This window comes from Protopterus annectens, chromosome 13.part0 (assembly GCF_019279795.1).
Source record: "Protopterus annectens isolate FY-2018-M chromosome 13.part0, PAN1.0, whole genome shotgun sequence".
NCBI classification, from domain to species: domain Eukaryota; kingdom Metazoa; phylum Chordata; order Ceratodontiformes; family Protopteridae; genus Protopterus; species Protopterus annectens.
Window position 1 is genome coordinate 323830755 of NC_056747.1, and position 27487 is coordinate 323858241.

Consider the following 27487-nt stretch of genomic DNA (forward strand, 5'->3'; position numbering starts at 1 on the left):
TCCATAGCATATTGCCTAGTCTGAGGTTATCTCTGCCTAACATATAACATGTGTCAAACCCAGAGCTGTTGGACATGCTACACATAAAGAAATCCCAATCCCTCCGAGCTGCACACTCTAGGGACCTAAACCTTGTCACCACAATAAACAGGACATGCTGGAGGGATAGATTCCTTGTCCCAGAGACTTCTCATACTCTGGAACAAGCTACCCATCTATGTCATGCAAAGTTCCTCATTAGCACTCATCAAGAAAAATCTTGATAAAGGGATAGGAAATAGGAAATACACCCCAGGGATCACTTCTGTGGCTCTTCTCAACAGGGGCACAGGAAAATAACTTTATTGGGTGATGTAAGCCATGGAACCTTGTTGGCTAGGCTTACTTAAGCCCTTGGGCCATATATATATATATATATATATATATATATATATATCTGTCTATCTATCTATCTCTCTATCTATCTATCTATCTATCTATCTATCTATCTATCTATCTTTCTGCCTATCGATACCCGACATACCACGTAACTGAAGACCAGATGACTAGGGCAAGAATGCCAAAACACAAAATAAGCAAACATCCACATAGTTGAAAAGTTTCCCAGGCTGAGTAACCACTGGGCCAAAAGCTCATGGAGAACACACCACATCATCTACAACCTACCCAGGTGTGGAGTTTCGGTGTTCTCTACTGTGTCAGCTGGTCTTTGGTTATGTGGTATTTTGGGTATGCAAAGTAGACCCAGGAGAAAACCAGAGCACCCAGAGGAAACCAACATGAACACAGGGAGGACATGCAGACTCCGCACCAAAGGTCTCCAAGATGAGAATCAAACCAGGAACGTTTTATGGTAGATCTTTAGCTATATCTGTATCATCAAGTATATGGTTTTACAGAAGGAAGAGTGATAGGGAAATTGGTAAGACTGAGTTATTATGGCTGGTGTATGGTTTATTTGGCTTAGAGGATAGTCAGGATACTCTATATAATAAAAAATAGAGTTTTCAGTGGTGTCATTAAACAGTTGAAACTGGTTGTGGCAGAAATGGTAGGGTATACATTTAAGGGTATACATGTCTAGCAATGTTTTTTTTTGTTTCTTTCTTAATTTGTTATGAAGCTGCCTAAATAAAGAAAAGACAAACTCACAAAACCTATATTACTAGTTGTATTCAGTATTTTTTTCAGTACATTTTTTTATTCATTTTTTTACCTAATGCAGACACAGCAGGGTGTACAAGAATGAAAATTTAAATGATTATGCATGTTTTGTTTCAATACTTTGGCCCCTGTCTGTTTCATTTCTGAAAGCTCAAACATGCATTCTGTTGTGTTGTACTTTTCATTCAGTTTCTCTGAGAACAACAAGGTTTGTGCTACAAAAATGTGGTATAACAGTACATTCTACTGATAAATGTAATGTTCAGCAGTGAGGTATTTACATGTAGAGATTGCAGTTAGATAGGTGAAAACACACACGCGCGCGCGCACACACACACACACACACAATTTTGATGAGATTATCTGAACGTCCAACTGGTTTTAAAATAGATATATAACTGATGTGTCTAATATTTCCATCATTTTAGATAATATAATTATCTTAATGTACATAAATTAAAGGACTTCAGGAAAATGTTGTCTGTCATTCACACCCTGGTCTATTTCACATTTACATGCTGTGTTTTCTCACATACTTAGGCTAATGCGATTTTAATGTGTGTGTTAAAAATCTAAAGAATTTTCTGAGTAAAATATATTTTGCTTTATATTATTCAGATAGGTGTTTTATTGTGTAACATGGAGATTCCTCAGGTAAACATTGCTTTTTAAACAAAATCTAATGCTGAATAATCCCTTTCATCACTGCTAACAGTCTGTTGGATATTACAGGAACTACATGAGTCAAAATCAAAAATATGGTAGAAACAGCAGTAGATCTGATGTTTTTCTCCCATGATATTAGTTGCAACCTGCAACATCAAGTTCAGTAATTCAAAGCAAAGACCATTGGAGTCATTTCTTTGTTAAAACTTTACATCTGTTCTGTTATTTCCAGAGTACCCACATCTTGATATTTCTTCACACCCTGGATTTGTTCATGCTGGAGGCCTCCAGCAAAGTCCAGTGACAACATGGCAACATCACCATCATCACCACCATGACATGCCACCATCACCCCACAGTCATATACGGTAAGGAAATCACTTTAACTGCAGGCTGAAGGCCTCTGACTAAGTTCAAGGCCTTTCTAACCTAAGGCTGACCTGATGTAAATAGTATTGCAAATGGTGAAGTCATCTTTCATGGGGAAGTCCAGGCCTCTTTTAGGGGAATCCTAAGGAAGTCCTAAAACGCTGTATATTTAAAATGTTACTAACCAGTATTAATTTTTTGTGGTGTCTAGCTAAGTGCACGAGGACAGCAGTCAGTGAATGTGCATTATTTGTTGTTATTGCAGTAGTGAAGGAATAATGTACTAGAACAATTCTTAATTATTTTAAGTGTTTATGTGCTTGGAGGAGGTGTGTGTGGGGGGGGGGGGGCTCTCCTATACAGTGCAACTTATTTCTTTTTGTATGGGAAGGCCCACAGCACTTTTGGTATCTAGATGAGGCTAAAGGATTAGTCTGTGATTTGAAGGAGGCTCAGTGTAAAAAAAATCTGAGAACTTATGCTCTAGAGGAAGGATCATTTTCTGTTAATTTCCTCAAATGTTTTGTAACAAAAGAAATAAACAAATTATTTGTACTGTTTTTACTCACATATCCTCAGGTTTAAATGATGTAGAAATTGCAAGAAAGACCTCACAAGCTACAGCCCTTGCCATTTAGTACCTTAAACGTCCTGTTGTGAATGCCCATGGAATATATACAAATGACCCCTTAAGAACAGACATGTCTGCAGCTTTTCAAAATCTTTCTTAATGCACATTACTCTATGATCTGTCTTCTTGCAAGCAAAAGGGATATCCCTAGTTACCAAATGACTGTTGTAGAAGCCAAGGTGTGAAGAAACCAATAGCCAGTATCATACCTCAAAATGACCACAACCCAGGAAAAAAAAGTCTCCCTAGGGAGACGAAAGCACTTAACTAAGATTAATAAAAGACTTTTGGCTTTTCCCGGTTAGGGGTCGCCACAGCGGAACTCCGGTCCGCTCATGATTGGCAGTGGATTTTTACGGTGCCGAGTTGCAGCCCGACTCCATTCAATAAAGGCACACCCATTCACACTCGCACCTACCTGCATGTCTTTAACATCACTTGACCACGGGGAGGGCATGCAGACTCCACACAGAAGGCGCTCCAGCCAAGAATCGAATGGGAGAACCTCTTGCTGTGAGTTGACAACACTTACCGCTGCACCACCATGGCTTCACCTAACTAAGATTAATATTTACTGAAAATGAAGTGGTGTTGTCAGGTTTTAACTCGGAGAACTATTTTCCTGGACTGCAGTCATTTTGAGGTATATTACTGTTTATTATCACAGGCCAAACCCTCCTCTTTCGTCTATTCTGCATGTGTGCAATGTGCAAACACATGCTTGTGTGTGTGTGTATGTGTGTGCATGTGTGCGCAAAGGTGTATTTATGTGTGTTTCTGTGTGTGTTATCATTTGAGTATCAATGTTTACATGGTGTATTTATGTATTACATGTGCTGTGTACATGTACACAGTTTGTGTTTATGCGACTGTGCATGTGCAGGTGTATATGCACACACATATTCATGCATATATGTGTGTGTTATTTCAGCATCTCTGCATACATGGTATTTGTATATACTACATGTGATACATACATGTATGTGGTGAGTATGCATGTGAATATGTCTGTGTGCACGTATGTGTATATGTATATGTGAGTGTTTTTTGTGTGTGTATGTTGTTTGAGCACCTGTGTATACATGCTGTATGTATATACCACATGTGCTGCATTCATGTATGCAATATGTCTGTGTACATGCTTGTTTATAGGTGTGTGTATTAATGAAATACATGAATGAGTAACCCATGGAATGTCTAACAGAGCCACAGTATTGATACCAAAGTAAGATGTTGCAGTCCTAAACTACTAATGGAAAAAACACATAAGCAAACAAATGATTGTTTTAAAGCCTCCATACACAATCTACACAGGACACACAGTCTTCTATGGCAGCTTAGCTTACACACCAGCTCCATCCCCACTTCATTTCTGGGGAAAGGGCACCTTTCTGAGTTTGAGCAGCCTGCACAGAAAACTGCATTTTCATGGCAGTAATAAGGGATGTAGTAGTACTTAATATATACTGGATGTTCTCCGTGTTTTACTGTTGTAGTCATCACATTTGGGTTATCCTGCCAGGGGTAGCCCTCAGTCTGCCCAAATACCAGAGGTTTAGTATGTCTGCGTCAGTTGCTGTTGCTCCAGGGATGTAGCAGTACTTAATATATACTGGTTCTGCAATGCAAAGCACCCCCAGAGCCTGCATTTATGCCTTGTGGTGCATATGAATGGTCTATATCTGTGCTGCATATGCTTGTACCCATGGTATATACTTGTATAGTGTGTGTGTGTGTGTGTGTGTGTGTGTGTGTGTATGTGTGTATGTGTTTGTGTGTGTGTCTGTGTGTGCCTGTGCTCGTGCGCAGACATATGTGCATATAATGCATATGCTTGCACCCTTGGTATATATTTATACAGGGTGCACATGTGTGTGTGTGTGTGTTTGTATGATGCATATGCTTATACTCATAGTATATATTAATATATAAGGTGTGTCTGTATGTGTGTGATGCATATGCTTGCACCCATGATGTATATATTTATATAGGGTGTGCATCTGTGCATGTGCACACATGCATGGACATACATGTGCATGCATAGCTAGGTTAGTGTGTTACTTTAAGTCTTCTGATCATTTGTTTAATGGGATAAGTGAAGTGTTGTGAAGTGGATTTCCAGCCATTACCAGGACCTCTTACAGTAAGCAATTAGAGCAGAGGGTTAAGGCTATAATAATATATAATAATTTGAAAGAAAGATAGGAAATGAGCAGTTTGGATTCAGATCAGGATGCAGCACAGCAGACCTAGTGTTTATAGGGGTATATACAGTTGAGAAGAAGCTAAAGATGAGGAGAGAGTCCAACTGGGAATTCCTAGACTTGGAGAAAGCATATGACAAGGTCTCAAGAAAGTTAATTTGGGCAGTCCTGTGGTGGTTTGAAGTCCTATACACATTGGTAGAATTAGTGAGAGCAGTATACAAGAACCCAATGACTGAAATACAAACAATGTTCTGTCTCACAGAGGGGTTTCCAGTGGGAGTGGGTGGGCATCAGGGTTCAGCTCCGAGCCCACTGCTGTTCATACTGCTGATGAACTACATTAGCAAACAAGTTGTAGGGGAGAGATCAACAAAGTTGCTGTATGTAGATGATGTGACATTGCAAGCCAACTCTGAGCAAGAACTTCGGAAAAGGATAGTTGAATGAATGCAAAACTGTAGGGACTTGGGAGGAAAATGACTTCAGATAAGACAGTTGTAATCACAACAAATGGGAGAGAGCAGATGAAGCTGAGATTTGAGATAGAAGGGAAAATAGTGCAACAGGTTAACAGCTTCACGTAGCTGAGAGGGGTGGTTGAGGAGAAGGGAAGTCTGAATGAGGAGGTCAAAGCTAGAATCAGAAGGGATGCAGCCAAGTGGTACAATGTCATGTGTAGAATATGATAGAAGAATGCCAATGAAGCTGAAAAGTAAAGTGCACAAAACAGTGGTGTGACCAGCACTACTGTATGGTACAGAAATCTGAGCAGTGAAGGCAGAGCAGTTGAGGAAGCTAGAGGTGATGGAGAAGAAAAAAGACATGAGGACATAAGAGCAGAAATCAAAGTATCTCTAACTGCAGAAAAGGTCAAAGGAAAAAGATTACAGTGGTTTGGGCATGTGCAGAAAAGCAGAAGACAATCTGGTGAAGAAGATTTGGGACAGATAGAAAGAAGCCTACAGAAAATTAGCATCCAGCAAAGAGGTAGATGGATTGTGTGAGAGAAGACCTGCAACAATCAGGCATGAGTGGCATTGAATAAAGAGAGATGGCAATAATTGACATGATAGCCCCAGCCCCACGTAAAAATGAGAAAAAGGGGATTGATGATGATGATTAAGGCTAAGACCAGCTAACACGCTACTTCCTGTGGCACAGGGTTTGATTCCCTCATGCTTCATTTGCCTACTGTCTGACTTTGAGCAAGTTACTTAGCAGACAGTGCTTAGAACAGCTGAGAATTTGGGCTAGGCTCCTTAATGTTCTTTTGGACTGCATGCCTAGTAACTACCTATGAACCTAGGAGGTAGAGAAGTAATTGATCCCAGGTCTTAACATCTTGTCCCATGGCCTTATTTAGCATAGACTTCTGAGTTTTATTACTGAGGGTGGTCCACTGAAGTATTTAATTGTTTTACTGTAAAACATTGTCAAAGCTGGTGCATTAGGTACATTATCCTTCGTATAAATGACATTCCCCAGTCAGTGAAAATATTTCTTTGGATATCTCTAAAACAAACCGAAAAAATATTCCAAATTATCCAACCTCACTATTGAACCAGTACAAATTCCAGAATAGGATTTGTGAGGCTAGAAATAGGAGACATAGGTATTCCAAAGCAAATGTTTATTGTAAAACTCAAAACCTTTACATATTCATCCCTGTTTAGAAATGGACTTCTTCAGAAGGTTAAAATACAATAAAAACAGCTATTATAAATGTGCTTGTCACATGACCCAGGACAGTCAGCTGATAATCAAGTAATAACGCAAATTCTAAAATTTAAAGGCCCAGATCTAACTTGTTTATCATCCTTTAAAAAACACATTTAAATGCAAATATAATCAGTATCAAACCACTGTAATAATTGTAAAAATAACAGTAATTAATGTAATAACATTATGTATATGTGTTTGGGTCAAGTTATTTAATTAGTATGTAAGTATTATCTTGTGGTATGGCTCATTAAAAATTAGAAAAAAATGTAGATTTATGTATATATATATATATATATGTGTGTGTGTGTGTGTGTGTGTGTGTGTGTGTGTGTGTGTGTGTGTGTGTGTGTGTGTGTGTGTGTATGTGTATGTGTGTGTCTATATATATATATATATATATATATATATATATATATATATATATATATATATATACACACACACACACACATATATATATATATATATATATAAAATACATACATATGTACACACACACGTAAGATATTGGGTATTAAATATTTTATATGTTGAATATAAATTACGACTATGTTCGAGTTTAATTATAACTTTCTTAAAATGTTTTGAATCTAATTGTTGGTGTAGTATTCATCTTTATTCAGCCTATAAAATAAGCAGTTCTTTAACTGAAAATATGAGTTCATAGGTGTGTACTAGGCTAATGGCCCTGGAGCCTTTACAATAGAAGTGCCCTGGCATCATAATGCCCAACGTTAGTTCCCAGTGCCTCTATCAACTAGAGCCACTGGAGTGATCCCCGGGGTGAACTTTCTAGTTCCCATCCACTCATGAAGATTTCTCTTGAAGATGGCCAGTGAGGTGCTCTGCTTAACATGTATGGGAAGTCTATTCCAGAGCATGGGCAGTCTCTGGGTTATGAACCTGTCCCTCCAGCCTGATTGTGGTAATGAGGTTGAAGTCTGTGGAGCGTATGGTGTGGAGGGATTGGGATTTCTTTAGATGTAGCATTTCTAACAGAGCTGGGTCAGACATGGCTTTGTAAGTTGAGCAGAGATCGCCTCTTGGTAGGCGATCATCATTACTCCACTCATCTGTCAGTCCTTCTCTGGCTAAGTTTGCACTATCCCTGCTTAATGAATTGTCCCCTCTTTCTGCTTCTTAAAATGTTCATTGCTTATCTGCAATTTTGGCATATCAGTAACACTTTCACCAGTACATTGACGTGAGGTGGGGAGTCTAGCCTCTTCACCTAAGAATACAGGAATATTGCTTTCTTTTTGTATTTCTCAATCTATAAAATTCATTTCCTATAGTGATTTTCTTCTGCTCTTGGTTTTGGAAATTTTACAGCTTTTTCTTTTACAATGTCTGTTTCTCTAAGTACCTGCTGTTAGAGTCATATTTCTGGCTAATGATCTGTTAAGCTTAGATATGGAAATCTTGGGGTTTGTTTGGGTTCCCTTTCTTTTTTTAATGAATTTTTCACAAGAGGGTTTTCCTTCTCTGTCTCTATACATTCATCCATCACTTTGTCAATAAATGGCATCTTTTTAACAATGTCCTACATCAATTACTAAGGGTGTTTGTCTATCAGTCTCTGTAGTCACTCCTTTCACCAATTAAACAACTGTTTCTGATAACACACAGGTTATTTTCTGTCAGTTTCTGTTGAAACCTCTTTCATTAATTAATTCGACATCTAAATTTTCCTAGAAATAACCAGGTATTTCTCTGCCATTTCCTGTAGTGTCAAATCCAGAGCGTAGAATTTTCTGAAGCTTCTACAGTTATTTCTTTTTATCATAGCTGTGTACTTTTACTAGTGTGTCAGTGTTTCTTCTCCTATCCCTTCTGCTACATCAGGAGTGTACCTTCCCACATTTTTACCAGTATTTTCTTTATCAGCTGTACATATTTATAACAGAGTTTCAAGTTGCCGCTTCCCAGTTTGTATGACATTTTTGTTGCTTTTTCCATCTACTATGCCACAAAGGTCTTTAAGAGGGGGTTAGGGTACAAAGAAAGGATCAAGTAGCCTTGGCCTGCTCTGCATTTATTGAGATGAGGATGTGGAAGTCAATGCTATAGTTTAGCCTTCTGGTGGAGACTAAACTAACAGCTTCTGGGATATAGCACACAGGTGTCTAATCTGCTGTGCAGCACTGCAGTGACAAGCATATGCTATGTGTGATCACCACTGCTTGTGCAATGTTATCACTAGTGCTTGTGCCATGTGTTATCACCACTGCTTGTGCAATGTGTTATCACTACTGCTTGTGCCATGTGTTATCACCACTGCTTGTGCAATGTGTTATCACTACTGTTTGTGCCATGTGTTATCACCAGTCCTTGTGCCATGTATTATCACCACTACTTGATTGTGCATATTGGGAAGTTGTGTGTCCACCACCCTGTGATCAGTATGTGACAAATCCTCTATTCCTCTGGTCCTCATTTTGTGTTTTGTAAGCCTAGCCCACTTGTCAGAAGCCTTTCTTCACAGGAACAGTTAAATCAGGATAGTTTTTTTTGTAAGCCTAGCCCACTTGTCAGAAGCCTTTCTTCACAGGAACAGTTAAATCAGGATAGTTTTTTTAGCACACATAAGAGAATGAATGTAGGTACCAGCTGAGTAAGGGGTGTGGTAGAGGACACTGGTCAAAAAAATGCATAGACCTTTACATGTCTGTCTGCTGGAGTGCTGTTCTCGTTATGGCATTTCATTCCCCCTCAAGTCAGTGTTAGTACATGAAACAAAATGTAATTTAGAGCAAGGAAATTGCATTTTAAAAAAGTTCAATCCATCTCCAAAATGTATACATATTAAACCTTGATCTTTGCAGCAGACAGTAGCTTAGAGGTGAGTTAAGAAGGCAGCAAAATGAAAAGAGATCATGCTAGCAACTTTCGGAAGCAAGGTGTACTCATTTTAAAAGGCTGCTGTTTTAATGTTAGCCAAAGGTACAAGATGTGATACCACTAAGTATAAGATAAATGTTAGGTTAACACACATGTAATACATGTAGTTGTTTCCACAACTGGTTTCATTGTATTACGAACCCAATGCCACTGTGAATGCTTTTGCTGTGAAGAATTTGTGTTGTAATAACAAAATGCACAAATAATGAAGGTGCCAAGACTGCATTATTTGTGTTGTTATCTTGGCTTACACTTAAAGAATGAATTTAGAGCGCGGTTTCTCCCCATAACTCCCCATTTGGAGACTAAAGCTGCCCCTTTAACTTACTTCCAAGGGTCCCCAAACAGTAAAGTAAGGAAAGGGGTAACAGAGGTGTATTAAAAGATCGATAATTTTTATTTTCATTTTGGTCATTCAGTAATACAACTACATCTTGTTGTATAGATCAACGGCTGCTGACATTAACACACACACTATTTCACATTTTTTACGTTTTTTATAAAGGTGATGGAGACAAAAATGATGGTCTTTCTTCCTCCAGTGACTTGGTTAGTGTGTAACCTTTCCTTGGCTGAAAAAATTGTCTAAATCCTTTGAAAAAAATATTTTGCTACACCTTGGCTCTAGCTTGACTTAGTGCAACACTTACCCACTCTTGCTAAATGAGCAGGTCACAGACTTGTAATACATAAGTGTGGAATGTGAGTAGACCTGCATCGTTATGAGTGGAATATGATCAGAAACAAGTGTCTTTATGAATGACTACCAGGAAAGGCTATAGGGATCGACAGAAAGCTATCAGTTTATCATTTCTTGTTTTTCAAAATGAATAAATCAACCATTTAGAAAACAGACTAACAAGCTCCAAAGAAGTAAATGACCCTTGAGTAAATGTGATATGAGCCTTAGAATTAAACCTCCCCATTGTATTGAGCTGCCTTTCACCCACATGCTGCTCTGCAAATCTATTCATCCTTTTTTTTTTCTGGTATGAAAAAGGCCCTTGGAGAAATCTTACAATCGGCACAGTTAATATTTGTGCTGGACAGCAAACACACAGAATTAAATTACAGTTAATGCATTTACTGAGCTTTTTATGAACCTTAGTTTAGTAGGTCACCAATCCCACTGTATTACCAAAGACAGGCATTCTAATAATTTGCTTATGATTTTATTTGTACAGATCACATACAATACCTTAGAGCTCAAGGAACTCATTTCCAAAGGGTTTTCATCAGAGGAGAGTCAATCAATTGCAACAATCAGCTAAAGAGTGTACAATAAAGACTATACCCTGAAATACAAAATTCTAGATAAGAATAGATTGTGCCTGGCAGGCCATGCAGGAAACCTCAGATGTATTTGGCAGCTTTTAAAGCACTAGAAAAGCAGGGTTAAACATGGCTAGAAGCTATACACATAACTGATAAACTGTTATGCAGTGTTGTGAATAAGACTAAACACAAGGGAAGAGATTTATGTGGTAAACAAGCAGCTGAGTGCTGCAGGAGCCTTTGCTGATTTCTGAACCAACGACGAGAGAAGCTAGTTAAGTCCTAATAGAGCTAACATAGGCTGCTGGCACCAAATAAGCACATGACAATGAAGATTTTATAAAACAAAATAAAATGGATGATCTGGGCATACTACTTGTTAAATATTGAGTTATGACAGGAAGCCAAAGATTATATAATGGAAAAATATGAGCTCTAGTAGTGCTGATTAGTGCAGGAGGCAGTCGTCATATCTTATATATTCCATACAGGAAGCCAGAGCAATTAATGAGTGCAAAGCACATATACTTGTCCCCTGCCTTCTCCAAAAATACTTACCTCTGAGAAACATTCTGATAACCACAACATTGTTATTTTGTTATGATACGGAAGATGTATTTTTACCATTGACCAGGGCCATAGTGTTTTTTTTTATCTAATGAAATTGTTATTTCTGATTAGTGTGTAAAGAAAAGTGCTTTAGTAATAGCTGTATATATTTAATATACTACTCTTTGAATGAAATCAGTCCTTCTGATAGCCGTGCCAAAAAAACTGTAGTGTATCTCTTATAATGTTTGTGTAAACATATGTTTAAAATGAGAAATACTATGAACATTTTTTTTTTTTGTGGTTACCCATTGGGATATTAGACTGTTTTGATGTACTCTCAGGTCAGTCCATCCCAATTGCATCAATGTGTTTTAAAGGTATATCTAATGTCACTTACCTCAACTTCCATTTAGTGCAGCATGAATGTACAATGATTGATGATGTTATCTTTCAGCTCCAGGATCTGAGTTTGGCTCTACTTTCAAGAAGATGTTATTTCATGTTTTGATTGATTTGCTACTTTCAGATTGTTCTTGGCTCTTTGTTTGTTTGTTTGTTTATTTATTTATTTATTTTTGTTTTGTATTGTGAAGTTTTTTTGCCATTAAAATGAGCGTTTGACTCAGTGATGCAATTCAGTATACAAAAACAAATGCATAATAAGTAACCTTTTTCCCAAACTGTGTACCTACCAAACTGAATGGTGTTGGACTTCTAGTAAGTTAAAAGTATAGTGTTCTTTTTTAGCTAAATGTCATGTGACCAAAAAGAACACTGTAATATGCAGGTTAATAATTAACTATCAGGGACTTCTGTTGCAGCAAAATATTTAGTCTGCCATTGCTGGGCTTCTTATCCCATAAAAGGTTTCTAGACAATTATTAAACAATCTGAAGAGAAATGGAGCTAGGATGGAGCTCTGTAGGACAGCAGCTGACACCTTTTAGTATTAAGGAAAGATTTATTAAGTATTAGTTAATCAGCTGGACCTTCCAGTGAGACAGCTGGAAGACCCAAGCCACTGTATCTGCAGAAGGGCCAAGAAGGTAGAACTTACCCAGTGGGTAGTAGTTGCCAGGGCATCACAAAGAGAAGTCATGCATGTGCAAGAGGTTTGCAATCACTTGTACAAATGTGAATTGGGAGTCAGATAAGGAACAGTCAAGATAGGGTTCCTGCTAAAATTCTAAGGACCCTAACTATAATCCTCAGAATACTGAGACTGTGAGTGTTATTAAGTAGATGATGTACCAAGTTTTAAGTTGTAGTACCTCAGAGTATGGCCACTACTCCAAGATGCAGTGATCTTGCAGATAGAATAGGTAAGTTGTAGCAGTGTGGTGGGAACAGTCCTCTAACATCTTTGGATGCAAGGAGTGATGTCCCCACTGTGGGCTAGTAATTAAAGAGCCTGAATCCTCACCACTGACATTGGATAGGCACATTCACTTAGAACAAAAATAGGTACACACAGTATTTCCAGATGCAGCTCTCTGCATCAAGCACAGTTTCCCTTAAGAGCACACAGGGAACATACACAGTCCAAGGGATGTTTTGTGTCTGTCTCTCTCTCTCTCCAGATCCCCAGTAAGACTCCACATTGGCACAGCTGTAGAGCTAAGTCCTCAGATGAGTGTCCAAGCCCAGCCCTCCAGCACCCTCTCTGTAAAACCAGTGCATTGTCTCCCTACTCCAAGCAGCAGACACACACACTCTTTAAGATGTGGTTTTCACACACACACACACACACACACACACACACACACACACACACACACACACACACACACACACGCACACACACCTGGGAAAGGCTGGCAAAGATTTTCTAGCTATGCCCCCTTTTTTCTACACTGTAAGGTAGTTACACTGCCACCAGAACCTCCAAAGCCAGCTACTCTAAGGCTCTTACAAGTATATCCAATTATACTGAGTGAAATTAATATCAATACAAATGATAGTGTTTGAGCAATGCAGTAAGGCTTTCAGGAGTGGCCACAGAGTCTTCAAATAGATATGAGTACTCTCAAAAGTTAAAATATTCTCTAAAGAACCAGCCACAATGAAACGTTTAAATATATGTAATAATAAATAATAAAAGAACATGAAAATACTAAATATTAAAATAACACAGATGAATAGATTCATACAGATACAGAAAAACAGTACTTAACTATTCTCACTATATTTTCTTGACTGATCTAAAGAATTACTATTCTCTGGTTCACTTACTAGAACTAAGCAAGATGAAGTAGGTGTGGGGTCCTTCTTTGTCAGGTTACAAAAACAGACTGCTCTGAGACTTTATTAAAACATCATTTTAGTGATGGGTTACAGAATTACATCACATACATCTGGTCATCTGACTTCTGGTTCCCATGCTACCCCCTTGGCTAGAAACTTACAGGATTTAGCACATATGTGTCAATAATACACACACACATAGAGCTTGCTAAGATCTGTCACAGCTTCTGGAAGCCATAAAACCATAAAGCACTTCCACCTTCCAGAATAGCAATTAGTTGCCTACTAGAGACAATACAGAAGGCTTCCTAGTACTTGTTTTCCCAGATATTTTGTCTCTACCTGCAATCAGCACTGTAAGATACAATCTTTATGGCCTAAATTAAGTAATTTAAGTTCCTACTATTTTTCAAAATTAGCTGGACTGAGATTAACCTCTTCTGTTCCAGTATCCTTGCATTTAATCTGTTACAATACAGTCAGTCTGATATACATGTATATTTATTTTCTATCAAGCAGAACACACTGTTGATACATTTAACACAAGCAGCTTTACAAATACACATTTTAACACAAGCATCTGTACAAATCAGTGTGATATACAAGTGACATAATTCTTTACAAAATTCCAGCTAGGTGTGCTGGCATATGTTACAGATCCACTGCCCTACTTCTCCTGGCATAGCTGACAATACCTCACATTGTCACACAAGGGTCTTCATCTCCTGCAGTCAGACTTTATTTTTGAAGTTGTGGAAGTGTCAGAGAAGTATGTAAGAGTGGTACAGGATATGTACGAGGGTAGTGTGACAGTGGTGAGGTCTGCGGTGGGAGTGACGGATTATTTTAAGGTGGAGGTGGGATTACATCAAGGATCAGCTCTGAGCCCTTTCTTATTTGTAATGGTGATGGACAGGTTGACGGAAGAGATCAGGCAGGAGTCCCCATGGACTATGATTTTGCAGATGACATTGTGATCTGTAGTGAGAGTCGGGAACAGGTGGAGGAGACCCTGGAGAGATGGAGATATGCTCTAGAGAGAAGAGGAATGAAGGTCAGCAGGACTAAGACAGAATATATGTGTGTGAATGAGAGAAAGGATAGAGGAATGGTGAGGATGCAAGGAGTAGAGGTGGCGAAGGTGGATGAGTTTAAATACTTGGGATCAATAGTTCAGAGTAATGGTGAGTGTGGAAGAGAGGTGAAGAAGAGAGTACAGGCAGGATGGAGAAGAGTGTTAGGAGTGATTTGTGACAGACGAGTACCAGTAAGAGTGAAAGGGAAGGTCTACAAGAGGGTAGTGAGACCAGCTATGTTATATGGGTTGGAGACAGTGGCACTGACAAAAAGGCAGGAGTTAGAGTTGGATGTGGCAGAGTTAAAGATGTTAGAATTTGCAGTCATTGTGACGAGGGTGTACAGGATTAGGAATAAGTATATTAGAGGGTCAGCCAAGGTTGGAAGGTTTGGAGACAAAGCCAGAGAGGCAAGATTATATTGGTTTGGACATGTGCTGAGGAGGGATGCTGAGTATATTGGGAAAAAGATGCTAAGGATGAAGCTGCCAAGTAACAGGAAAAGAGGAAGGCCTAAGATAAGGTTTATGGATGTGGTGAGAGAGGACATGCAAATGGTTGGTGTGACAGAGCAAAATGCAGAGGACAGGAAGAAATGGAAACAGATGATCTGCTGTGGCAACCCCTAACGGGAACAGCCGAAAGAAGATGATGATGATGATGATGATGGAATTCACAGTTGCAGAGATAGGGAGCTACCTGTCAGATAATCAGCAATCCCTAGGGAACAAGTAGCATCAGTCATGATGTACACCTCACTTCTCAAACATACTATCATGCTTTAAATTAAGAGGCACAACATGATATAAGTGACTAAGTTTTTCTGCAGACTGACACAGTATGAGAAATGCTTAATTTTGTTTCTAGGTGTCTTCACAGGAATCCTACTATGTAGGACTATTTCTAACCACATGTGGTCCTCTACAACAGCAGATTTCTCAGCAGTCTGCAAGTGCCACCCACTGACATCATCACTGATGTCATCAGACCCCCTAGTAAAAGGGCAGCACCAACTTCAGATCACAAGTTCATTCCCACTGTGGAACAATAGCTCAAGATTGTGATGATGTTTTTCAAAACAGTCTTCTTTTTCATTAGGTATTTTTGAAAAATTATTTTGTTTTCTTTAGCAGTCAGAATCCTCCTCATCACTCAGTTCTTATCTTTTCATAGCTGTAGGAGACTCACAGAAAGAAAAGCAAGAAACCCCTGAAGGCATCAGACTGTACCTCGAGTGGCAGACAAAGGCCTTACTCTGATTCCTTTGCTTTAGATAACAGAGAGATGTTGGCGTTGACCACACAATGCTGCTTTCCATATTCCTTTAACCCTGGTTAAGAGGAGGAAATGGACAGATTCTCTGAGCTCCAGGAATCTGTCTCTGAAAATCTGTCTTCTGAAAAGTTTTACAACAGAAATTGTATTTTGTCTAGTGATTATTAAAAGATCTGCACTTGATCAAGAAGCACCTTTAGGAGTTGAATGCCTAGATGGTACCATACCTCGCAACCTCTTAGTGCAAGAAATCGGGACAAAGCCTTAAATAATGGGGGACAAAGGCTCAGAAATAGAGACAGATTTTAATATTAGTGTTGTAAACTTATAAAGTTGCTAGAATTACATGCTTTATGTTAGCATGCATTTTCTGAAGGATATGAAGTCTGAAACTCAAATGTCTGTCATTATTTAGTGACTTCAGTCTTGAGTGATTTGACAGAAACCCACAACTTTTATGAGGAACAGACCAAAAATATGAGGCAAAAATCTAGACATTCTGTGAAAATCTGGACAATTGAGAGTTATGGATGGTACCTCAAATGATGAACTCATACTGAGAAATGGTCACTGCTGTTTAGCATCCCCAAGACGACCTCCACCAAGCTGCCAAGAATGTCAGCCATAGTTTTACTTTGCCTAAGGGCTTTTCTCATTGCTCAAAATAAAAAAACACAGATGATGTCATTTCACCAGAACTATCACCAACATAGTCATATGGGGTCTCATTCTAACATCTCATCTGAAGGGCAGATCTAGAAGAATTGAGGGCAGTTCCTAGAGTCTTTGAGGAAAGTTGCCTGTTGTAAACTCAGGTCCATGCATAATGTGACTGACATAGTGATTAGATCAGTCTCAGCAGGCTTATACCCCCAAAGGAAGTTCTGTGTATGACAGGATACCTTTGCTGAAGGCTTCAAGGTCTGACTCATGCATACCTTATTCATAGGTCACACGTGTTTTTTTAAAACAATGCATAAAACAAGTTGTGAGGCTTCCAGCAAGAGGTCAGGAATGCTTGGATGTATTTTGTATCTATAACCCCCCCATGCATGTGTACTCTGAATACTCCAAGATGGCAGTCAGGGCCTATTTCGTACACACCACCCCCACTCCAGAAACCAGCCGAAGCAGTTTTGAGGAAGATTGACTTCCCATCCTGCAAGATGCCCTTTCATAAAATGTAAATATCATCTGTGTGTGTGTGTGGGGGGGGTGATACTGATGCAGGCTGCCTGTGTCTCTCTGCTCCGCCCTCCAGGAAAAAAAGGTGGAGGCCAGTTCTTGCTCCATCTGCCTATATGAGAAACCATGATTTTGGGCAGATGAGTGTTGAAATTGTGACATGGATGCCCCCATTTCTCTTATCTTGCATTCTCTTTTCACTACCAAACCAAAAGTTAGCAATTTGATACTGGCCTCAGATCTGTTAATGAAAAGCACCATCCTGCCAAGAACAAAGCAGCATCTAAGAAAATATGTCTAGTCCCATTTCTTCCTAGTTCCCAAGAGGGCCAACAACCTCAGATCTGTCTTGGACCTCAGTGATCTCCATCAGTTAAGAGTATTTAAGAAATTCCAGGTGCCGTTTTCACAGAATTCATTTTCATAACAGAAATACCACCTTCATTCTATTGCAAGGCATTGATATCATGGCAAGACCAGTTGGCATAATGGTTAAAGTCTTCACGTCCCATGTACAACGTGCAAGGTTCGATCCTGACCTCTCACGAATGCCTGTTTGGAGTTTGCATATTCTCCCTGTGTTTCTGTGTGATACCTCCCACTTCTGAAAAAACATGCTGAGTGTTTCCATCTCAAACTCACCAATAAATGGAGCTGTGGGCAGCAGCACAGACTCTACATGGTGCCCTATAAGGGGAAGAGTTGTACAGACTAACCACCTTGGGCACGTACTGTGGTGGACAGTATCCTCAAAATAGAACACAGATCACAGACTGTGAGCCATGGCAGGGCTAGCCACTTGGCAGTGTAAAATATGGTTCTCAGTGATTAGGTTATGTTGACTAACGTCACCAAAATGGGCATGGGTAGTTACCGCTGATAAGTGGGTTGAGGACACAGCCTACTCTGACCTACACCAGGGACCCATGCTAATGGTGGGAGGGGTGTGCGCCAAGCAGTGCTGGGTCAATAAGCTACTGGCTGGACAGTGTCTAGTTGCCCAGCCTGAGTTACCTGGGATAGCTGTTGAGTGAAAGCTGGAAGAAAAAACAATCAACCTGCCAAACATGAATTTAGAATTGCTACACTTAATGTAGGTTCACTGACAGGATGCAGCTTGGAGGTGGATGACATGATGATACAGAGGAGGCTGGACATCCTATGTATCCAGGAGACAAGATGAAAGGGCAGTGCAGCAAGGACATTTTGCTTGGGATCCAGAGTCTACTACTCAGTCGGGGGACAGGCTAGAAATGGTATGAGAATTGTGATGAGAGAGAGGCTTCAGAAGGCAGTGATGGATATCTTCAGAATTAATGACAGACTCATGGGAATCAGACTCCAGTGTAATGATAAGGCAGTATTCATAATTTCAGCCTATGCCCCACAGCAGGGTTGTGATAGTAAAGAAAGGAGTCCATTCATAGAATATTTGGAGGACCTACTAGATAAAGCAGGACAACATGAACTGGTGTTGATAATGGGTGGCTTGAATGCACATATCAGAACAGACAGAACAGGATATGAGGACCGCCTGAGTCCACATGGGTTGGGCAACAGGAATAAACAAGGAGAGGCCATTCTAGACCTCTATCTGGCAAATGACTTGATAGTAGCCAACACATGGTTCAGAAAGACAGACAGTCACAAGATCCCATACAGGAGTGGCCAACATGCGACTCTGGTAGACTTTTTCCTAGGAAAGAAAGGTGTAGAATCAGTGATTGCAAAGTTATCCCCAGTGAAACAGTCAGCCCACAGCATAAACCACCAGTTGCCACAATCAGCTGCAAGCAATGGTCGTAGAAGGATCTAAGGTCAATAGAGACCAAGCTGAAGACCTGGAAATTGACTGGAAAGAAAGTACAACAGTCCAAGGAAATACACAGGGTTCTAGCACACCAAGAAGAGGAGGAAACAGATGGAATTGAAGAAGAATAGCAGCACCTCAAAACAGCATATTTGAGGACTACAGAACAGATATGTGGCCAAGCCAGGTATGGAAATAAGGTACATAAAGAAAGCTGGTGGTGGAATGCACAAGTCCAGGAAGTCATCCAAAAAAAGGAAGAGTGCAGGAAAAGTGGGAGATAGAAAAGACCAACCAGGCTAGGAAGGAATACTGTTTGGCTAACAATGCAGCTAAGAAAGAAGTTGCAATAGCAACGAATAAGACATCGGAGGAACTCTACCAACTTCTGAAAAGTGACTCAGTAGGTGGCACTAAGAAGCTATATCAGGTTGTAAGGCAAAGAAAGAAAGATAAAGAAGATAGTCCGACACCCTTCATAAGGGATGCCAGCAACAACCTGCTCACCAGTCTACAGGACATCAAAGGGAGATGGAAGGAGTATTTCTGGCAGCTTCTGAATGAAGAAAATTCCACAGAAGGTGTACTGCACCAAAACAGCCTACAATGAGAGAAAAAGTGGAGCCCACCCTAGAAGTAAGAATAGCACTAAGGAAAATAAAGTCAGGGAAAGCAGCAGGCCCAGATGAGGTCACAGCAGATATGATAAAGATGCTGGGTGAGATAGAGGAGAAATGGCTTCTGAAGGTACTCACAACAATGTGGAGAGAAAGGCTTATCCCAGATTACTGGAGATTAAGCATACTTGTGCCAGTGCACAGGAACAAAGGGGACATCCACAACTGTGGGCTTCAAACTCCTATCACATTGCATGAAAGTTCTGGAGAGGGTGAATGATAAATGGATATACAGAGTAGTAGAATGTAAGATGGGAGATGAGCAGTTCAGATTCAGATCAGGATGCAGCACAACTGACCCGATGTTTGCAGTAAGACAGATAGTTGAGAAGAAGCTAGATATAAGGAAAGAGTCCAACTGGGCATTCCTTGACTTGGAGAAAGCATATGACAAGGTCCCAAGAAAGCTGATCTGGGCAGTACTGCGGTGGTTTGAAGTCCCATTGGTAGAATTAGTGCAGGCTATGTGTAAGGACCCAATGACTTAAGTACAAACAGTGTTCAACCTCACAGAGGGGTTCCCAGTGGGAGTGGGTGTACTCTAGGTTTCAGCTCTGAGTCACTTGCTGTTCATACTGGTGATGGACTACATTAGCAAACAGGTTGGAGAGGACAGGTCAACAAAGCTGCTGTATACAGACAATGTGGCATTACAGAGAGACTCTGAGCAAGAAATCCAGCAAAGGACAGGGAAATGGAATGCAAAACTGAAGGCACATGGGATGAAACTAAGCACAGATAAGACAGTGGTAATGGCAGCAAATTGGGGAAATCAGAAGAAGCAGAGAGTTTAGACAGAAGGGAAGACAGTGTAACAGGTAAATCTCTTCAGGTATCTGGGAGGGGTAGTTGAGAGAAGGGAAGTCTGAATGAAGAGGTCAAAGTTGGAATCATAGGGGCTGCAGCCAACTGGCAGAGAGTCTCATGTATAGTATATGACAGAACAATGCCAAAGAAGCTGAAAAGTAAGGTGTACAAGACATTGGTGCAATCAGTACTACTGTATGGTACAGAAACCTTGGCAGTAAAGGCAGAGCAGATGAAGCTATTAGTGATGGAAATGAAGTGCCTGAGAATGATGGTAGGATGCACACTGTGGGACAGACAAAAAATGAGGACATAATAGTAGAAGCCAGAGCATCTCCAATTACAGAAAAGATCAAAGAGAACAGATTATGGTGATTTCAACATGTGCAGAAAAGCAGAAGACAATTTGGTGAAGAAGATTTGGGACAGACAGGATGAAGGGAACTGGAAAAGAGGACATCCAGCAAAGAGGTGGATGGATTGTGTGAAAGATCATCTGCGACAGTCAGAAATGAGTGTTGAAGAGGGCAGGAGTGTGGCATTGACTCGAGAGAGATGGCGACAGTTAATGTAATACCCTGACCCCATGTAGAAAAATGGGGGAAAAAAGGTGGCTGATGATGATGATGACATCATGGCAAACCTCAAAATATCAAATCTTTCACTGATGCATAGGCTTATTGGACTAAGACTGGATTTCATACAAACAAATGCAGTCTTGCCCTAGAATTTAACTTTATTTTTTCAATGGGCAGTCTTTGACTCATTGTCAAAGTCAAAGTGATTAACATCAGCAGTTCAATATCCTACAATTTTTACATTTGATGGCAGTTTCCTTAGCAGCTGTGCAGTTAAAATGGCTTGTGTCTCTAATCTTATTGGTTTCAGTGTTTTTGAAATGTGGATATGATAGTGACCATAAAACATTGCTGCTGTCAGGCTCTGTTGTGGTGGACTAGTTTATAATACTTTTAGTCATAAGTTGTGTTCTGATTACAGGGCCTAGACAAGGTGCAGGTTCCATTCAAGAAGAGAGGGGGGGTAATTTTTTACATGGCAGATGATTTCCAGCAGAGACACTTTTTGCACATAAACCTAACCAACCCCATTGCAGTATTTTTGGTCTTACAAGAATTCTTGTTATTACCTGAAAAGGTACCCCTATTACCAGTAAGGCGCGGTGGCACAGCAGTTGCATGGTCAACTCACAGCAGTAGGTTCTCCGGTTCAGTTCTCGGCTGGGGTGCCTACAGTGAGTCTGCATGCCCTCCCTGCATTCATGTGGGTTTCCTCTGGGTGCTACAGTTTCCTCCCACATTAAAAAGACATGTGTCTGGAGTGTTTCTCCCTGGGCCTCCACTGAAAAGTGGCTTTGTTCCAAGTTGGACTTTCCCAGTAAACAAATGTTAAGCCATTTTTTCATTTATTTTATTTATTTATCAGAATACTAACCGAGACCATGACTGACCTGTAGTATCTATCAGCAATCGGGGTTGAACAAAACTCCATGTTTACACAGAAGCCTTTAAGGTCTGGAATTTGAATCTCGAAAAAAAATTCAGAATATCCTCAGTTTGCATTTTAGACCAGCTGATTTTTTTTTTTTTAAGTAGAACTTCGCAGCAGACAACCCTGCTGTCACTTGTTCGTCTATAACACACATGACAAGAAGGCTGGGGTTTTTGTTTAGATGCTTTAATGCATAGAAACACATCAGGATGGATAGCAGCATCATAAAATACAAACAAACTAGTTAACAGAGAGACCTTACATACATACATGCTTACATCTCAACAGCTTACTACAAAATGGCAGTAAAGCTCGCACGTGCTCAGTATGTATACACTTGTGCAAGCCCTTGGATAGCTTCTTAAAGGTATATACACATATATTGATCTACAGCATCCGTCTTAAAAAGATTGCCCTTTATGAAGAACAATATCAGTGATAGACAGGCATTACAATATATATTAGTAACAAAACACAATGTTCACGGTCCAAGTTGCTTCATATTTGCTCCAGGGTTTAGAGATTCAACCGTATCTCGTAACATAACAGTTGGGACCAAACTTAGCAGCAGGGACCTCTGCATCCTTACCACTTCTCCGTCTCATAATGGATTGAGTGGTTTACTTGTCTTATCATAGTAGGACTTCTGGGATAGGTGTTTCTTCAACAGATTGGCTTTCACTAACCTGTTGTTCTTGACACATGGAACCAACAATTGACTACTGATTAGTAATGTGGTTTTGGTTTGTCTTGACAGGAGTCTCTGAGCAGGTGAACCAGGATGTTTATTACGAGGAACATTTCTGAGTTCCAGGAGATTTATGAAAACATCAGTATTATCTTGTTTTGACTTTTCATGTAACAGGTTTGCACTTTGAAATGCCCGTTCTGCCAAACCATTTGACTGCGGGTACTGTAGACTACTTGTGATGTGAGTAAAGTCCCATTCTTCAGCAAATCTTTTGAACTGTTGGCTTGTAAACTGCGTGCCATTGTCAGAAATAACTTTGTCCGAAATCCCATGACCAGCAAAATGATGCTTTAGCTTAGTAAAGACAGTACTGGATGCTAGGTTAGGAAGTAAGTCATTCTCTAACCAATTAGAGCAAGAGTCTACTAACACCAAATAATGTTGACAGTTCCACTTAAATATATCAGTGGCTACTGTTGACTAAGGTAGTTCTGGAATTTGGTTAAGCTGAAGTAGTTCCTTCTGTTGATGTGGCCTTGTACTATTACACACTGAACAAGACAAAAGTGCTCTCTCAATGTCTTGTGACATAGAAGGCCAGAATACTATCTATCTCACCCTTCTTTTGGTAGACTCAGTTCCTGGGTGATCACATTGCAAGACAGTAATGTACTCTGGTTGCAAGAACTTTGGAACAATTACTTTTGGACCTTTCATAATGATATCTTTGTCAGACAAAATCTTATCTCTGAATGGAAAATAAGGTTGCACTTCTTGAGGTAAGCTAGATTGCTTTGATGGCCATCCTTGGTTGATAAAGTGGTTCAGCCTCTGTAAAACTGGATCTGTGGCTGTGTGATCTCTCAGCTCATCAAGACATGTGAAAGAAAAATTTCTCACTTCCATGACTTCAAAATCAAGGTTCTCATTTTCGTGCTGTTCTGTGGTGTTTCTGGATGATCTGGATAATGTATCAGCAAGATAAGTTTGCTTTTTTTGTAGACAAGATTGAAATTGTACTTTTGCAATCTCAGCATCATTCATTGCAGTCTGGCTGGAGCTGAATGCACTGGCTTTCTCAAGATAGTGATTAATGGTTGGTGGTCTCTTTCAATCTGGATAGGTCTACCATAAACATAATCATAGAACTTCGAACTTGCAAACACAATTGCCAAAAGCTCTTTCTTGACCTGGGCATACTGCAGCTCAGTTTGGGTAAGAGTTCTCGATGCATAGGCAGCTGGCTGATCCTCTTGAAGAATGACTGCACCAAATACAAATTTCAAAGCATCACAGGAAAGTGTAACTGGCTTGTGAACATTATAATATCTGATAGTTGGTGGACTAGCAATTCTCTATTTCAGGACACCAAATGCTCTTTGTTTGCTCTAATCAAGATCAGGCTACATCTTTACATGTCAGCTCTCTGAGTGGTGTTGAAAGTTGGCTCAAATCTGGAATAAACTCGCCTAGGTAGTTGACAATGCCAAGAAAACATTGCAGGGCTTAAACATTGTCTGGAGCTGGTATCTCGAGAATGGCTGTATGCTTACAAGGGTCTGGTTGTAGGCCTGTACTCATAAATAAATGACCAACATAAGTAACTTCTTGTAGCCTGAATTTGCATTTGTGTGGATTGAGCTTAAGATTCACTTGACATGCCCTGTCTAGAACTTTTCTGAGGTTTCTGTCATGTTCAGCTTCATCATGACCTCCTACTAGTATGTCATCTACTATAATAGCACAAGGATACCCTTAAAAAATTTGCCCCATTGCACATTGAAAGATTTCACTTGCAGAATTTTTCCCAAATGGCATTCTCAAAAATCTATACCTGCCAGAGTACTGAAAGTAGTGAGCTATGAGGATTTTTTTGTCAAGATAAATTTGCCAAAATGAACTCTCTGCATCAAAGATAGAAATAATAGTGGCATTTGGCATCAAGGCTGTGACTTCTTCGACTGTGCACATTGGATGATGAGGTCTTTTTAGCGCTTTGTTCAAATCTCATGGGTCAATACATATTCTAATGTCATCTGAGCTTTTCTTATGAGCTACCATCATGGAAGATGCTCGTTCAGTCAGAGTTTCAGCTGGACAAATCACACCATGTTGCACCATTTTATCCAGCTCAACTTTGACTCTGTCCTGCATGGCTATTTGAACTTTATCTGCTAGCCTGATAAATGGACTGACCTCTGGGGTCTAGCTTCATGGAGTACACAACTGCAAGTTTGCCTAGTTTGTCTTGGAAAAGATCAGCATGGGTAGAAAAAATGTATTGGGCAAAATTAGAGTAGTGGTCTTTTAAGCTAACTTGGTGGACTTCCTTGTTAAATGAAAGCAGTCCTATTTTCAGACTGTCCCTGAGCCCTAATAATGGCTGGAAGTGTCTCTTGACCACGTAATATAGTAAGTCGTAGCTTCCTCCAGCAGAGTAACATGAAAGCACTATTGAGCCTTTGGTTTAAATTTCTTCACCTCAATAAGGAACAAGCTTTGCATACCTTGCCAAGTCAAGCCTTTAACCTCTACTCACTCTAGCAAATGTTTCTGCTGACATAACATGGCACTTGGAACCTGTGTTAACTTTGAGCTCTATGGGCATGTCATTTATCTGAACAGTACAAAATACTTCATTCTTTGCCCTTAAATCTACTGCACTGACTGTTTCATGAAGCACTGACACACCATCAACATAAATAGTAGGACTGCCACTGATCAACTGATCAACTCGTTTCTTAAAATGTTCCCTTTTAATGAAAGAATGCGGGCCTTTTGATTTACAAAACCTTTTGAAATTATTCCATTTATTGCATTTGTGGCATTGTTGACTAAAAACAAAATTTTTCTCCCTTTTAGATTCATGACTTCCACCAGAATTATGAAAGTTGGCAATGAAACTGGGTGAGGGCTCATGCTTTGAGTGTGCTGACTCACTCTTATGTTTCACTGAGACTGCGTGAAGTCTGGAATTTGCTAGAAAGCTCTGGGGTTTACCAGTGAGTGCTGCAGAGGATACAGCTGCCGCCATGTGCTTGGGCCTGTTTCTTTTAACCATGTGCTGCATACTATCAACATGCACTTTATCACTGTGCCTTCTAGAGCTGTTCTCAATTGTAAGCATATTTGTCTTCTTTTCTGTGAACTTGTATATCTGACTAATCTCAATGGTCTTAATCAAAGTTAAATCACTGTCACAAAGCAAAATCTTTCTCACAGCATCATCTTTTATACCGTACACAAGTCTGTCCTTTATCAACTGATCCCTTAAATCACCAAATCTGCACATTTTAGCTTTATTTCTCAGGTCAGTTATATATGCTGCAAAAGTTTCACCAGGCCTTTGACCACTTGTGCCAAATAAGTGTCTTTCCATCATAACATTTGTCTGGGGGTTGCACATTTCTCTAAATTTACATTTTAAGCACTATGGGTCCTCCCTTGACAGGACAGCCGGTACAACAATATGACAGTTTTCCCCCTTTCCTGTATAGATAGCAAGTACATACACAAATGAATGCTCCCTTTCTATGGCTTTTGACCCAGCAAAATTTGTACAGTCATCTTTATCAGAAAATACAGCCTGTATGAAAATGTCATACTCTTGCTCAAACACACTCCAATTTTCAGCAGTATTACTGTCAAACACAAGTGCACTAGGTTTTCAAAATCCATCTGCCATGCCCACAAAGTATACACAAAAACACTGAAAATTTGGCCCTTGTAATTATGTGCAAACAGTTCTGTGAGCTTGTAACAATATTCAAATGCACAATAAACTCTTCAAAATACTGTACTTTGCGAAATATGCTCTGTAATGCCTATATTCTGCAAAATATGCCCTGTAATCCATCTTTTCGAAATACTGTAACACTGCGCAAACATGCGAACACTTGATACACTTCTGATAACCTGGTTATCTTTGCTTAATACGAAAATTCATATGCTTTGCGAAAATGTGGTCTTTTTCCCCTTATTTTATTTGATTTATGCAATTCTGACTTTATTTCAAACATTTTCCATAGTAATTTGAATATTTTATCAATATCGTACATATTGGTTTATGAGAAAATTATATAGAACGTTCTGTATGTCCCGTTTCATATTATGCGAGAAGAAATAGTGCTGAGCAAGTTTTAATACCTAAAATTAATTTCTGACCTGTTTTGCGAAGTTTGCACATTTTGGGAATGATCCACTCCTTTATATTCCACCAGCATCTAAACAAGTCCCTTAAGTCATTTTAGCCAAGCCATTTCTGACTCCATGCCCCTTCGATATGCTTCTTCTAACAGCATGTCCATTTATACATGCCACTTCTGGCACCATGTAGCTCATTTGTCTAGCACATATGACAAGGCTGGGGTTTTCGTTTAGATGCCTTAATACATAGAAACACATCAGGATGGATAACAGCATCATAAAATATGAACGAAGTAGTTAACAGAGAGACCTTACATACATACATGCTTACATCTCAACAGCTTAGTACAAAATGGCAGTCAGGCTCGCATGTGCTTAGTATTTATACACTTGTGCAAACCCTTGGATAGCTCCGTAAAGGTATATACATATACATTGAGCTTCACCTACCATTGTTACTTGTAGAGGAAATGTTTATATACTCTGCAGTCATTCTTTTATTTATGTAGTGAGCAGAAGTACAATCTATGTGTATTTTGTAAACAGTGTTAGGTGCTAGTTGTTTTGTTTGTTTGCTTGT

The 27487-nt window shown here is 39.6% G+C and overlaps 1 protein-coding gene across 4 annotated transcripts in view; it reads left to right on the plus strand.

The window, feature by feature from the left end:
* MEF2B (myocyte enhancer factor 2B) overlaps nucleotides 1–27487 on the plus strand; it is a 786689-nt gene that overhangs the window by 740072 nt on the left and 19130 nt on the right. For all 4 annotated transcript variants that reach the window (XM_044053922.1, XM_044053921.1, XM_044053923.1 and 1 more), the window contains one exon: nucleotides 2063–2198. In XM_044053922.1, coding sequence (XP_043909857.1) covers nucleotides 2063–2198 — 136 coding nt within the window. The remainder of the gene's footprint in view (nucleotides 1–2062; nucleotides 2199–27487) is intronic.